At 35.6% G+C, this 16,245-nt stretch overlaps 1 protein-coding gene across 3 annotated transcripts; it reads right to left on the bottom strand.

The window, feature by feature from the left end:
* Window positions 1-3,825: 3,825 nt before the first annotated feature.
* Window positions 3,826-5,283, bottom strand: LOC103708616 (transcription factor MYB52-like). 3 transcript variants are annotated; one of them, XM_017843216.3, is made up of 3 exons: window positions 4,811-5,283; window positions 4,206-4,595; window positions 3,826-4,068 (listed from the first exon to the last, which is right to left on the bottom strand). In XM_017843216.3, exons 1-3 carry the CDS (start codon window positions 4,923-4,925, stop codon window positions 4,040-4,042), a joined length of 534 nt encoding a protein of 177 aa, XP_017698705.1. In that variant the 5' UTR covers window positions 4,926-5,283; the 3' UTR covers window positions 3,826-4,039. The 3 variants fall into 3 exon arrangements, with proteins under 3 accessions (XP_017698705.1, XP_008791853.1, XP_008791854.1); XM_008793631.4 differs by having other exon boundaries at window positions 3,826-4,117; window positions 4,811-5,282; XM_008793632.4 differs by having other exon boundaries at window positions 3,826-4,114; window positions 4,811-5,281.
* Between the last annotated feature and the right edge of the window lie 10,962 nt (window positions 5,284-16,245).

Genomic DNA, 16,245 nt, shown 5'->3' with positions numbered 1-16,245 from the left:
GCACAAGGGCCCTTTCCCCCTTCATGAATTGGCAAAGGCATTTGATGAGGGGGGTTTTCCTCTGTCACGGAGTAATCAACTGTTGCCTGATGACAATCGAACAAAGCCCTCATCGAAATAGCTGGATCAGGCTTCATCTTGACCTATTTAAGCCAATTGGACCCCTTCATCTAATTTTGCTACTAAAAGTACTCTAGACTCGCACAACTAGATGGCCAATTGTTTTAAGATTCAAAAACACAAGACAAATAAAGCTACTTAGCCAATTCCCTTTCACCATATCATCTTTAAAATTCTATCATTATGGCTAATTAACTAGACCTCCAAATACCTATTTTTTGAAAACTAAGATGGGAGAAAGACCAGCCAAAATTGGGATAAGGGCAAGACTTGAACCCAAGTCTCTAGTACGTAACTCTTAATAGCAATCAATTATATAAGTTGGTGCCTAACCCTCTAAAAAACTAAACCTTCAATGATGTATCAACTTATACAAATGGGGAAAAAATTCTCTCAAAACCACCGATATTCAAGGAAAGATTGATTTAGGAATGTCAATGGGTTAGGCCTAGTCATATCATGTGAGGATCCATGCAAGGATGTGGTTAGTCCCATATCGGCCAATACACTAAGTAAATCTTTGGTACTTATGTAGGGTCAAACAACCCAAATAATACGTTTTTGGCTAGCCCTTTGGGTGTGGTCCTAGATTGTTGTAAATGTCACTGGAGAAGCCCAAACCCATAGCCCATGTGACTAGAGGACACAAGCTCATTTAGGTTGACCATAGACTAATTGTGATGTTTGTTATTGGATTTATAATACCTGTGATTAGATTTAAATAGGTTTGGACCCTAGCCTAACGAGAATGCTAGGGCTTAAAAGATAGGGGTATGTCAGGATCTATGTGGACTTGTGATTGTTTTATATTGGTTAAATACCTTCATAGCTAGCTTTTTTTTGTAAGGTCCTGGATTGTTATATATCAAATACAATATGTCTATATGCCTTAAATAATAACTCAGCTTGAAATAATTTAAAATGATGCTTGCAGGTTGGTTTATTAATTTCTCTAGGTAGACATATTAGAGGAAATGACATGGCAGATTATCTAACTCCAATTTATAGCTTCCATAGGGCAAAGATAACTGGATAAACTACTTCCTCAAATATAATATTATTGTAACAACCCAGAACCTCACCCAAATTAAATAGCTAGCTGAAAGATATTTTTTGGATTTCTTAATCCTATATAAGTAGCCAAGATCTACCCCGCGAATAACCGATGTGGGACTAAACACACGTTCGCACGAGTCCTCACATACTCTCTCCATTTAAGTCCTGACGTTCTCGTCAGACTAAAGGGTTCAAATCTATTCAAATCTAATTACAAGCACCACGATTGGCCTGTGGTCAGCCTCAATGGATTCATGCAGCAGTATCTCATATAGTCCACATAGGTTATAGGCTAAGTCCGCTCTAATACTATTTGTAACAACCCAGAACCTCACCCAAAATGACTAACTAGAAGTTTTTTTTGGATTTCTTAATCGTATATAAGTACTCAAGATTTATCTAGGGAATAACTAATGTGGGACTAAACACACACCCGCATGGGTCCTCATAATTATATTCTAGACTAAGTACACCAATAGTTTATTTATAGCAACGATTCTCTTAAAGTAGTATGCACAACATAATATGAAACTATAGTTTTAGTTATTCTCTTACCGTAGTCTTTGAAGTACAAGTGTTATGCTCTTATAATAATCTTAGTAGTTTTTCCTCAAAAAATAATAATCTTAGAAGTGTTTTGCATCATATCTTACCTTTCCTAGAAATGCAGGTTGTAAAGTTTTGTCCTGAACTATCTAATAATCTAATCCCCCCCCAAGATGGGGATAGTACTCCTTTTGACTCGTTGATCAGTATATCATGCACGATTACGATAAGGCAATCATTGTGTATGTGGCGTACCTACTAGTTTAGAACACAATCTTTCATATCATATTCAATTCATATCCGACCGAATTCGCGATCTCACCGATTGTTTTTATGCTGAGTTACCTAATCACCACTCTATAAATCCAATACGACGCGAAGCCTTACAATGTAGATTACGTTGTAGCTTTCATGATCTATTTTGCCGATGGAGTTCATAAGGCTACATGCCCGGCTAGCTCTTGTTCATGCAGTAGTTAACAGAAAACATGGTATCGATAGAGATGAACTCTGGATGCATGAACTTCTTTTTCGAAATAATTAGTCCGGAAGATACTTAAGGATATTCTAGCACATAGTCCCAACAGAACAAGTACAATACATTATGAATTATTATGCAGTTAATTTCTTATGAGATGATCATATCATGGAAATTTCAGACTAACAAATGAGCCATATATTGGAAATATGCACATACGTGGAGACTTGTGATTGTTCCACTACAGGAAAACTCATCTTGTCCGGTGCTTTTTACAATCTTTACCGACGCTTATAAGCAAATTAACATGAGATGTGATTACAACTAAGCTAAAAGGATGGTCAAAATTTGGACACTAGAAAAGGTTGTTGTTCACTAAAAAGAAGATATATATTATGCTGGGGTGGTTAGAAGTTAAATCATGAAGTCATTGCTTTAGACTACAAGCTGCACAAACTCATGGAATAAAGTAGAAAATATGTTTGGTTCTGTAGGAAAGATGGCTGAAACTATGGTAGTCAAATGTCAAAAAATTACTGCGACAGGAGATTCACATACCGGCAACTAAGAATTCCAAATTCTGGAAAAAGAAACAAGAACAAAAAACATGCAAAAAAAAAAAGCAAGTATATATCTTTCATTAAAAAAAAAGGAGGAAAAACAGAATAGAAAAGAGAAGAAATAAAGAAATGAAGAAACGAAGAAAATTAAAAAAATTAGCAAGTACCTACCAATGTTGGCATTTGGTAAATTAGTGGGACGTATACATCAAAAAAAATTTGAAGTAACACAATCGGCATCAAGTCAGGAAAACTTGTAGTTTAACTTTTTGGAGAAAAGAGTGGCTGTTGCAAAGCAGTTAACAAGTACCTATATGCATTGCCAATTGGCAATAAAACTAGCTACTTTCAGGTTAGATATCATGCACATGTGAAAATAATGGTGAGATCCAATGAATATTATCTGGCCAAACTTTAGAACTCCTCTTTGCTCAAGAGAGAAGAAAAGAAAACTAGAAAAACACCTCGCATGTTTGTAACGCAGTTGATTGTTTCGCCTCGCATTTCATCAAAAAAAAAAAAAAGTTTCTAACACAGAATCTTCTCCTATATGTAGGAATGGTGCAACAGCGGGACCAGACCAACTTGTTAAATATTTATAGCTTAATCTTCTTTAAAACAAAAAAGATATCTATTATTCATGCAAGAGAAAGAGTAACTACAATAAGAACTTGGGTCTTACTATATCATATATATCAGGATTTAAATTACTAGATAAATCCAAGACAAATATTTCATGCTTAATAAGGTACAATGTGATTATTATATGGCTCAACCACTTAATATGTTTAAAGAAATAACAGCACAAATAAACAATCATTATAACTAAAACTTGGTGGAGAAAACATTACACTGGTCCGCATATGCCCATGATCCGTTTCATCAGCAGACTACAAGTACAGTTTGCTAAGATCACTATGTATCGTCGCCAATACTAATTTACTTATGGAAACTCTAGCCTATATATACATATATATATATATATATATATATATATATATATATATATATATATATATATATATATATATATATATATATATATATAGCATTAAGCAGTTTATATGAATAAATTCTGACATCTTTTATGCCATTTACATTAATTTGTAACATGGTACATAATGTGAGAGTATATACGCAGTGCATCTATTGGTACCAAACATGTAACTTCGCTGTCCTAAAACCCATTTCTAGGAACACCCGACAGCAAAAAAATCAATGAACTGAACGTTGGCCTCACTCTCTCGCTCCTTGCCCTCCTCTTGTTCCTCCTTTCTTGTCAAAGTGTCTTCGGTGTTGATAGATTCACTGTTTACTTGGAGGAAATCATAGAACTCAATTGAGTTATCTCTATCTGCTGTCAATATAATCATGCGCTAACAAAGTTAATAAAATTTTGTTCTAATTCCAAAATTTAATCAAACGAGACTACTTTATCTTGTTACCTTCATACATGTCAAAATAGTGGTCATGATGATTGTTAAGAACAAGGTGGTTCTGATATCTTCCACTGCACTTCTCTATGAAGGAAACCATATTTCTCAGTTCGGGTTCTTTCTCACTGTTCTGCTTTGATGACTCCCCTTTATTTAAGTTTCGACGTGCTCGCTTGCCATGAAACCTAGATCGCTCTCTGCGCCTCCGAGCCATGACGACGTGCCAATGGTTCTTCACCGCGTTATCAGTCCGCCCAGGGAATAGACGGGCAATGACTGCCCATCGGTTTCCGTGGATTTGGTGACATGCAATAAGACGTTCTTCCTCTTCCTTTGTGAAGGGGTTCCGGTTGATTCTTGGATCCAATTGATTGTACCATCTCAACCTACAGCTCTTTCCTGTCTTGATCGTTACGCAACGTGTTACAAAGATAATACATGATAATAATATATATATCCCAAGCAAAAGATCATTACACAAAGCAAAAAAGAAGATTCTTTTGTTTGTTTTGTGATGGAATAAAAGAAGAAGGAATTGTACGCTTAGGAATCGATACACCATCTTTCTTACAAAGGGAAAAAAAGAAACTACTAAATATAGGTCAGTACTGCACCCGATCTCCCATGAAGCTTTTCGGCGATGGCGTTCCAGTTATGAGGGCCATAGCGGGCAACCAATTCCTTCAGCTTCTCATCCTCAGCTGGCCTCCAATGACCTTTTGTGCACATATCTGATCACAAAAAGATGAGGAGTACAAATATGGGAAGGAGAAATACTCTATTTGATGGTGGCTTCTCTTCTAACTTTGATAGACTCTCTCCAACCGAGACCAAAACCAAGAGAGAGAGAGAAGCCAAGTAGAAAGGAATTTATACTAACAAGAGGATCCGGATGGAGCTCTGTCTGTTATCTATGTCTTGGGTGGAGAAAGAGAAGACAAAGGTGAATACAGTGAAGAGATAAACATAAAGAGATAAAGAAGAGGAAAGAGCTTTTCTCGTTAAAGAGAATTCAAAGATTGTCACACTAGTGCTTGATGGTGCATGTAGGCTAACAAATGATATTTTAAGGAAAATGAGGGGGGAGAGAGAAAGAGAGAGAGAGAGAGGTTGCTTGGTGGAGTGAATGTTGTTCCGCTTTCAACATCTCTCGCATATGTTTCTAACCTAAAAACTTCTACCTGGAACCAACTTACATTTTCTTCCATCCCTCTACGAACATGAAAGTATATATACTGGAGAAAAGTATAGCTGTTAGTATTATACACAAACGAAGACTCGTATGCAAGCCACCTCCTAAACAATCAATCAGATCCCATGCAAAGCAGCAAAAGCCATCTAGTCATCAGTTGGCGTCCACCAAATAGAAGGCTAAGATGTATCTACAAACATCTGGCTTATATATATAATATGATGGAGTTCGCAGCTCTAAAATTGTTAGAAAAGGAGAGGGCAACAGATGTTTGTAGGGTTTCTGGTTTTGTTGGTCTCCTGACCTAACCAAACCAACAATTGCCCTTGAAACTTAGAAGTCTGGTGGCTATGATTGCACGAGGGAGATGGTAATTAACGATGGTCCCAGTCAAAGTTAGGATACGATGTTTTTGGTGGTTTCTTATTCTAAAATAATACTTTGCGCTTGAGACCTAAGGTCATGGTTTTTTCTCGCTACAGGTAACTAGTCTGAAATTAGGACTGGATTAATATTACTAAATGGATAGTTAAAGAGTACTTATTTATTATAATATTAAAAATATGCTTTTTGCGTCTATATATACAATAAAAAGCATGGGTAATACCTGATTTTTTAATACTTTTATCAGTCTATATGGTTCAAGAGACGTTCTAGACTAGAGTTTGTGCTTATTAATTTTAGAACGTATCTTGAGTTACGTGGTAGCTGCAGGGACTAAAGTCTAGGCTTATAGTTGAACTAACCCCCCATACATGGTAGAGGTTATGATTGTCCTTCCTCTCATTCCACCTGGCTCTTAATTTCTTTCGTATCTTGTGGTATTTGAGTACAAAAGAAAATTTTTTTGTGGATGCTTTAGTCATAAAATTCTTTTAGATATTGAAGATGAGAGGTTTCATAGGGGGGCGGGAAATTAACCAAGCGCTTATTGTATTACTGTTTTGTTCTCATATTGGGATGCTTGCTAGATCCAGTTAAGATATATAACTAAGCAAAGGTCAATGATTTGTATCTCAAATTAATCTATTTGATTTGTATCTCAAATTATCTATTTGATTTGTATCTCAAGATAAGATATATAATTAACTAAGCAAATGGAAGAATGTTCAGAAACTTTCAACATAACATGGTTATAATCTTGTTGGTGGAAAGACACATGGTGCCCCTTGTAAAGGTACCATGTGAATGAAAAAATGGGACCCTATAAAGTAAACCTCACTGAGATACTAAACTAATTTGACCTTCAATAGAAACAGAAAACACAAAGTTGGATATGTGCTTTTAAATCAAAAACCATTTTTGTCCTCAAAAAAAAAAAAAAAAAAAAACTGCTTTTAATCTATCTCACAAAAGGAATTTTTCTTGCTAGCTGCACATTTTTTTAACGTGTCCCTTTCTTTTGCTTCTAGGATTATATTGAGGATGATAAAACTTGCTAGGAGAAAAGATTTTTAGTAATCAATCTCCCACTTTTTTTTGATAGATAAATTGAAGATTCCTTCAACAAAGAAAGTCTTCCTTCCTTCTGTTCTGATGGCAAATATGTGTGAGCAGTGCTCTTTTTGCTTCATAGCTGGATAATCTAAAGCAACGTCAGCTAAATTGGAAATATTTGTCTTAGCCACAAATGATGATATACATAGACAATGACTTTTCTTCAGATAAATATCAAAGTCTGAGTCATTAAATCCGTGTGTTTGCACTTACAACAGTAATTAGTCCACCCTTCTAGGAATAGTGTGCATTGTGATGCTTGGGTCATCAACATCATTGGATATGAAACCCAACTATCAGATGTGAGGGACGGTTTATACACTAAGCATCATCTTAAAATCTACACACGACCATTCTTATTTACAATAATAAACACCACATCGACATGCCTTGTGGCAAAAATCTGAGTAAAGTGCTTCCCTTCGAGATGAAAGCCAGAGACATAAGATTCTCTTCCTTCCTATTTTGGGCAATCTCTCTAGTGCAAAGCTTATTTCTGTATGTTCCATTCGGAAAGATGGTTTCCTCCTCTATTTCAAGTTTAGGATTTGGGTTTCTGGATGCGGAACTTGTTATCTTCAATTAACTTCCTAACTGAATCACTAGGAAGATTATGCCGTACTGTTGAAAGCAAATATTTTTTTAACTAGTTCCATCAAAACACCCAACTTACCTACCACAAGCACCCATAATACCATGTTTCGCCTTCACCTATTTCTTGAATAGAAGTGTCCTCTATCTCTTGTACAGGCAACAACTAGAATAGGTCAACTCAAACAGACATAACATGACCACTGGATTTGTGAAACAATTCAAGTGACCTTACAGTACAAATTATTGGATTAGAATACAAAATCTGAACTGCTAGAATAACTTAAACATATTTATAATAGGACTAAAGCACCAACTCTATGTCCTCTTGTACAATCTATGGTTGATATGGTTAATGTTGTCACACCTTAAGGTTCTGGAAATTTAAATGGAAGACTAACTAAAAGAAAAGTGTTTCTTTAAAAAAGGTATCAAAATATGTTTTTGGTATTAGGTACATGAAAAGGAGAGGAGTATCCTTCCTCATAAGAAGAAAGGAGGTGAGCATCTCATCTGAAAATGAGACATGCTTTGGAATGCATACTATACTTTCCTTGATAGATATGGTAATCCTCTTTCTGAAATAAATGTTTATGTTGATTCTTTTTGACAGGAAAGACAATAAATGATTATGCTGGTTGAGCAGTCACAACATCTCCCAATTGATCATCATATCAAGGACATGAAAATGTTCAAACATTGCATCTAGGGAAGTGCATATATAATTTCATTGCTAGCTCTTGTTATAGGTTTTCAAATCCATCATCAGTGCACAAGGATACAATTGAACCATCACTTATGCTTCTATTTATTGGAAATCAAAGGCAACTTCCACGATCAATTTAAATATACAAATAGATTGTTTTTCAATGCAGTTTTTAAGGACATTCGAAGATACGCATCAAGACCGATTTTAAAAAAAGTGTACTTCTTTCGCCGAAAGTGCTGATGAACATAATTAAAGTCAAGAAACAATGGTGAGTGAACGAATATGTCGTTATCAGAATTGATGGAAAACAACTTCTACAGATTAGACTGATAGCAGACTTTAAAAGCAAGGATTCTTGAAAACTACTCAATGGAGCAATATGAGCAACGGCTAGTGATTGCTGAATATTATTATACCCATTCACAAACATAATAAATGAAAAACATGAATCATACTACTTGTGCAGTAATGCGTGCAATCCAAGAAAAATCATCAAGAGAGCACACATCTTAGTCTTGGGCAAAAGACAGTGGTGCAAGGGTGACGAAGACAAAAAGCTCAGTAGGTGCTTGGATTAAAAAGTTGTGCAAAACATGCTTGAAATGCCATAACTATTGTGCAAATGATGCTAGATAAACGTAATCATGTGACCATCCATATTCTACATTTTACCATATCCTGATATGACAAATCTTTCATGCCAAAGATGGTCGAAAATAGCCTGCTAGTTCATTGCTTTGAGATAGTTGATTGCTTGCAACAAGGAAAACATGGTTCAGTCAATTTTGATTTAGGTGCCCACCAACTCTAAATTCCTTGATGTAATTTGTCTCCACAAAATAGGAACATGACAATTGGACCTTCATGACAAGCCTTGGACCATTATGTTGTCATGATTACTAGGATAATCATATTTAAGTTACAGTAGTCAGATTATGACTCTTCACTTCAAGTGCTAGTTACTATTTGCAACAAAACTTAACTAATCCTAATACCCACTCTAACCGCAACCTCAGCTTATCTAAAAATTTCTCCAAGGTGCACCTTTTGCAGCAGTACTTTTTGTCTGTTTAAACTTAATTGACTACCAAAAGAAAATTAGTCCAACAGATTTCATTCAACCTACTTTTCTAGGTGAAACTGCATTTCTTTTTGACCCTGAACACTCTCAATTCTTCTTCACACTTTAATCAAAGGGATTTCTTTTCAGTTTTTCCAATGCTGAGGTTAGGAGGCAATGATCTTTTCAACAATCTAGTTTGCTTCCTTATGTCACTATCCAAATCAACTGTTACAATTGTTTCCTTCTTGCATTTGGCCTTACTCTATTTGCTAGCATTTATGTTGTCTATGAATATTGCATTTTTGATAGCTTGGGTCAGAATAAATATAAAGATTGACACAGCAACCGACACAACTTGTTGAAAGAATATGACACCAACGATACACTAGAAAAAAGAATGGCCCCAAGGTCAAGGAATTGTAGGAGTTTAAGGTATTGGCGTTCAAGTCTGTATAAGGTTTTAGCACTCCAAGGCCCTTTTTCCAACTTAGAGTTCTACAGCCCTAGTCAATCTAATCAACTGGAGGTCGGAAGAAGCAAGAAAGGGTGTTCGTGAGAGTTCTCATGTATTTGCTTCTCACCGCCCCAAATCATGTAATGACCCAAAATATTCGAGATTAGCAGTGGAATAAGGCAGTAACTAAGCCAATGTAATTTCTAGAAAAGCTGTAGTATAAGTCGATTGATTGGGAGTTGAATAGGTTGGTGTTGAGGCCTAGAGATAGTAGGCCACCCCATGTACTGAACCAATAAGTTTGAGAAGCTAAGTTTTTGTTCCGTTGAGAGCTCTTCCCTCTTATTTCCTCCATTCCAAGTTATTCCTCCTCGTTGTCTATTCCTTTCCACCAGCCTCCATATTCCTTGCAATATTAGCCTCTATTATATTCTATCTCTCTAATTAAATAAATATCCTACTACCAACCCATTATACCCCTTCACATGTACATATATATGGGCCATTAGGACTTGTGCAGGAGATAATGTAAATTCTATGACCTTCAAAAAAACGTAGCAAAGAATGTTTATTAAATTATTTTTTGGGAACTATCTCGGATGAATGCATAAGTGAGCTGTCCATCACATTAAGATTAAATCAGTATAAATTAAATAGATAAAATTTTTCATTCTCAAAACTCAAAATTGTGCAAACTGCACTATTTCTATTGGTTATGTTACTTTTAACAGATGGAACAAAGCGGATAGTAAATCGAAATTAAATTATTACATTCAGATGAAAGCTTCATAGTAGATTGAACCAGTGTTTTTAAGATTTTAACTCAGATTTACAAAGCATAATGAATATAAATGTACATACAAAATTTTGGTTTCCTTTCTTTTATATTCTTAACCATATAATAAACTATGCGCACACTTCAATATATGCACAAATCATCAGCATTTCCCTCAAAACTAGCAGTGGAATCAACTTGATCCTAATTTCAAGCACTAGCATATTCATCGTCTAACAAATATAGTAGCAGATCTATGTAATGAAAGAATATTATCATTAATAAAGGAAATATTATGAAAAGTCAGCCACTGAGATCAAGAGATTTCTTGTTCTTGTCTCATCCCATATTGAAATATAATTTCTTCAGGTTTTCATTAGTCATTTGTTCCTTCTAAGGATTGATGAATACAGTTTGCAAATTGTTTGCCTATTATAATTCTAAAATAATTCATTATCAAGAGCCACTGAAAAGAGAAAGATCACTTTCATGTCAAAAATAGCATATTTAGTAAAATCAGCAAGAATAGAACTACCAACTTATTGAGAAACAATATTATCAAATTCATTAGGAGTCAGACATATAGAAAATTATAAATGATATAAATATGACTGATTATTATTTATAATCTGATCGGGGAGAATAAAGTTTTTCTTCAACCTACTCAACTCGAATCTCTCATAAGATAACTAGAAAAAGATGGAAGGAATTGCAAAAGTAGGCCTTAATTCTTCCTTTCTTTCATTGATCATCTACACCTCCTAAACTAAGGTACATAGCCCCTATTTATAATACTAGCAAGATCCCCCCTTTCATAATTTGGGTTGGACTCCTCTCTTAGTTCGAATAGGTATCTAAAATTAAATATAACTAATAGAAATATTTTTAAAAAACCAAGATTTAGAAATATTCTAGACAAAACAAAAAATTTTAAGAAGATATATCTAAAAAGAAACTTTCAGTTTGACCAACCAGTTTTGGAGCCTAGACGATGAAATTTTGGCTCGATTAAACCTTCTAGTTATAGATCTCAAAAAGATGCCAAATTCAAAAAAAAATCATCCTAATCGGGCATCGTATGACCAAGTAATGACATCCAGAAGTTTTGCATACGACTCGACTTTCCGATGTAGCAGATCTTGCTCCTGGATCATGTCCAACCCTACTCGTAGTGGCCAAGGTGTTCTGCATCAAGTTTAGTGATTCTTCTAGATAGTGGTAGTGGCTAAAATATTCTATATCGAGTTTGATGTTCTTCTTGGATACTCGTAATGGCCAAAATATTCCACATCAAGTTTGATGATCCCCTTGAATACTCGTAATGGCCAAAATAGTCCATGTCGAGTCTGAGGATTCTCCTAGATCAGAGCCCTCCCAATTTAGGAGATTTAACTTTCGCTAAATCAAAACTGAATGTTGAGAGATACCTGCGTCTCCATCTCGCGAGTAAACCACCTGGATTTGCTCAAAGATGGTTTTTAGCCTGGCTCTTCTTTGCTCTCAAGTCTCATCGAACCACTTGCTTGCTCCTGCATCTGTACTTCATGGTAGGAATGCTCCATGTTGTCCTTCCTTGTCAATGATGATAATAACGACTTCTCAATCTTGATCTCGGGAGATCAGTCAATGAAACCAAGGAACTAGGGCTTTGCCTCTCATAAGTAGTATCGGGTTCTCGTATCATCATCACAAATTTGTTAGAGGCATTAACAAGTCGCTTTGCTTGGGCAGTAGCTGTAAGGTTAATGTTACCTTGTGTTCTGGAGGCATTGATCATAAACTCCTTCTCATCTTTTACAACACGATACTTCTTCAGACACTAGTAGAAAATTGCATCTCGATCCTAAAGGTACGGGCTCCCAAGGATAACTTGGCAAACACCCAAAGAAACTACTTTGCAAGTTACTTCATCAATATACCTCTTAGTTATGGCAAATTTGAAGGTACACTGCTTGGTGATTTTTAATTTGATGTCCTTCTGAATCCAACCAAGAGGGTAGAGATGTGGATGAGGCTTCATCTACAATCCCAGCTTCTAAGTTAGCTTTTTAGAGATGAGGTTCTTATAACTTCTAAGATCTACAATAACTTTAGTGATGCTCTGCTTTACTTAGATCTTCAGGCGGAAGAGTTTCTCTCATACCACTAGATCTGCTTTAGTTGAATTTTCTCGCCATCAGACTCAATTTGGAGTATGCTTCCTCAAGTTCGAACAGCTCCTCAACTTCATCAGCATTGAGAGTTGCCTTTTCTTCCTTTTTGAAATCATCATCCTTCTGCGTCTTCCTCTTCTAGCACAACTCGAGATGAAGTTTCTAACACTTCTTCTTGGTGTACCCATAGAGGTTACAATGATCATAGTAATTTCTCTAAGTCGTGTTGGTTTGCTTCTTGCCCTGCTTCCCCTTCTAGCTTGATTTTTTACTGCCTTTCTTAAACTTATCTCCTTTTTTATCTTTTCTAGGATGATTTTCTCCTCAATCCACATGGCCTTCAGCTAGCTTCGCTGATTTCTTCAACTTCGAAGAGCTTTAGCTTCTTTTGGATGCTCTCGTAGAAGACCTCTAATGTACTTCATGAAAACTGCATGATCGTCGATGGAGATTTCGAGGGAGATATGAAACTCAATACTGCAGTCCTGGATAGATTGATCATATTTCTGCTGTAGGTACTATCATTTGATAGGACTTCTCTTCCAACTCGAATAAAAGTAGGTACGCTAAAATAAATGTAACTAATAGAAATATTCTAAAAAAGCTAAAATTTAAAAATATTCTTAAAAAATAAAAATATTTGAGAAAGTAGATCTTGACTTTTACATCAACTCTATCTTCTATCGTTCTACTTGATTCTTCTTGAATAAAGAGCTACACCCAGTCAAAGTCTTACCCAAAAAAAAATAATTTAATTTAACCAATTTATTTTAGGGTTTAAATGATAAAATTTTGACCTGATTCAACTTCTAGTTGTAGATCTAGAAAAGCCACCCAATTTAAAAACGAAGATTGTCTCAATCAGACATCGTATGATCAAGTTATGATCTTCCAAAACTTTACATGCAACTTGGCTTCTTAATATAGCATATATTTCTTCTAGACCTATCAAGCCCTGCTCGTACTAGCTAAGATGTTTCACATCGAGTCTGATGATCCTCCTGGATGCTCGTAGTGGGCAAAGTGTTCCACATCGAGTTTGATGATATTCTTGGATACTTGTAATAGCTAAAGTAGTCCATGTTGAGTTTGAGGATCCTCCTAGATCAATTTACAACCAAAAAATTATTTTCATGAACTTAGGTTAAAACTGGTATTATGAAGAAAAAGAATCAGGTAATGTTTCTCTTTTTTTATTTAAAGGGAAAAGTAGTTAAAGTGCATCAAAGAAATGCACAAACCATAGTTAGAACTAATTAAAGCAAAAAATAGTAACTTTTACTAGGAAAAGACATGGGAAAATGTATAAAAAGTGGGAGGTGTTTTAAAGGCAGTCTAGCAATTCAAATACACCTGAACGCACTTATTTTCATCTCAATGCATCAAAGAACGAAGTTACAAAATCATCTACTTCTTTCAGGATATTTATCTTTTTATCAAGTCAGCCCAAGTTCATAACCATTTCCTTGACTAGAAAGAGGGTCCATGGACTCTAGTTGGCTTCCTCAGCTTTTTTATGGTCAGGGAACCCCCTCCCTTCATTTATCCCTTTCTTCTCCCATTCTATTCATCTCTCTCTACTTCTCCCCTCTCATTCTGCTCTTTCTCTCTTTTTTTTAATTATGTCCCTTTTTTTGCGAGAGATTTTTTCATGTGTCCTTGTATTGGCAACGATAATAAGGCAGTGAAGGCAAATAAGGCTACAACATAGTTGGTAGTAGCAAAAGTCAAGAAGAATGATCTAGGAGAACCACCAAACTCAATATTACAACTCACTTTGGCTACTACGGGTAGGGCCAGATAGGGTCGAAGATCGAAATCCACCATATCGAGAAGTTGAATCATGAGCTAAAATTCAGAGGCCATAATTTGGCCATACGATGTCGAACTAAAATAATCTTTTTTAAAAAAAATAAAAGGGGTAACTTTTGGAAATTTATAACATGACGTCATCCCTAAAAGGTAAGGCATAGCTAGAGAACAAGCCGAAATTTCACCTTTTGGGCCTCAAAATGGACTGCTGCAAATCATTTTTTTCTAAAAAGATTTTGATCTAATGTATCTTCCAATGTAGAAAGAATTAGATACCGCAACTGAAGGCAAAATTAATATAGAAATCAAGATAGATTTTAGCTTTTTGTATTTATTTCCACTAGTTATGTTTATTTTGGAAAAACTAGTCCTATTTGACAATCCAATCCGTATTATGTAAGAACATACCTCATTAGTACAAATAAAGGCTATCCATCTCAATTTATTAATCATCAAAGAAAGAAAAGGAACGTTAACCCTAGTTTCACCAATTTTTTCATCTTTTTGTAAATTCTTTGGGAGATTCGAATTAATTGAGTTGAAGGAATTCTTCCTTCTCTTCAATCAAATCAAAGAAGTTATGGCGGTAGAGTGTTTGTGGTGAACTTGGCATATTTGAAGGTGGATAGGAAGATAAGGAGGCTCGTAGTGATGTCAATAAGAGAAATGCCTGGTGGTCGGAGCAATAAAGCTCAGTAGTGATAGGCCGAGCATAGAATAGAAACCACTGTTGAACAATATAGGAGGCAAGCTCGTGAGATGTTGTTGAAGCTAAAGAACCTCACTCGAATAGCAATTGAGCGGATCCTAAAGACATGTGAGAAGGTGATGGAGATAATACAACAAAGGAGGAAAAATAAGATGATGCCAGAGTCAATAATAAAGTGATGGATGAGTCAGTACAATAAGGAGTCATTTGTGAAAATGCTGAGACGTGATAAAAAAGCAATTCAAGAAGGCTAAAGCATGGTACATGAGAAGGAACTAGTGGAGATGTCCGCGAGGAGGTACATGCAGAAGCATGGAGGTAATTGAGTAATTAAGTAATGCGATTTGACGCGTGATGCAAGAGGCACTAGGATGGTGCACTATGAAGGTGAAAATGGAATGGGCAATGTAGAATCTAGGTGCATAGGGGACAATGTAGTGTGAGTATCAGATATCGTATTTTATTTTTAAAATTTTGAATACACGAGGCAGTTCCGGTACAAAAGCAAGGCAATTAGAGGAGGCTAGTATAGGATATGGTAAGGAGACACAAATGAAGATATCGATTAGAAACTACGTACAAATGCATGGAGGTGCATGTGGAGCACCATGGCTACAACATGGGGAGGCACCAAGGTAGTGATGAGGAGTAGAAAATAAAGTGACAATGCAAATCACATGATGCATATGGTTGCCACACAGTTTTCACATCTTTATGAACAATAGAGAGGGCTAGCTATCCTACTTACTATATGAGTTTAGCATTATGATATTGCATGAAATTGTTGAACCGATTGGACTGCCTTTGTTTTTCCTTTTTTACTTGTTTTATTTATTCCTATGTTCCTTTTTTTTGTCTATTTTTGTTTTTTTTCGTACCCATCTTATTTTTAATAAAGTTAGTGTTGGAAATTTTGCTGAAAAGGAAAAACTAAGTTCATAACGTAAGTAGATAAACAAGTTGGTTTTGGCCTACTTGTCGAGCTACTTGATTAAGCCTATTAAATTAACTCAAGTTACATTTTACACAAGCCAAAATGAAGAAAAAAGAAAAAAGGAGATGGAAAACATTTACAGTACAATCAATGACTTGAA

The sequence above is a fragment of the Phoenix dactylifera genome, chromosome 8 (assembly GCF_009389715.1).
Source record: "Phoenix dactylifera cultivar Barhee BC4 chromosome 8, palm_55x_up_171113_PBpolish2nd_filt_p, whole genome shotgun sequence".
Lineage (NCBI taxonomy): Eukaryota > Viridiplantae > Streptophyta > Magnoliopsida > Arecales > Arecaceae > Phoenix > Phoenix dactylifera.
Note: the sequence above shows the minus strand (reverse complement) of the source record. Positions and strands in the feature narration are given on the sequence as shown.

Excerpts from the sequence above, each read along its gene's own strand:
- LOC103708616 (XM_008793631.4), bottom strand. The coding sequence starts at position 4,925 with ATGTGCACAAAAGGTCATTGGAGGCCAGCTGAGGATGAGAAGCTGAAG. Across the intron at positions 4,596-4,810 it reads AAAGCTTCATGGGAGATCGG|GAAAGAGCTGTAGGTTGAGA; the intron begins GTGCAGTACTGA and ends CGATCAAGACAG. Across the intron at positions 4,118-4,205 it reads CTATTTTGACATGTATGAAG|CAGATAGAGATAACTCAATT; the intron begins GTAACAAGATAA and ends TTATATTGACAG.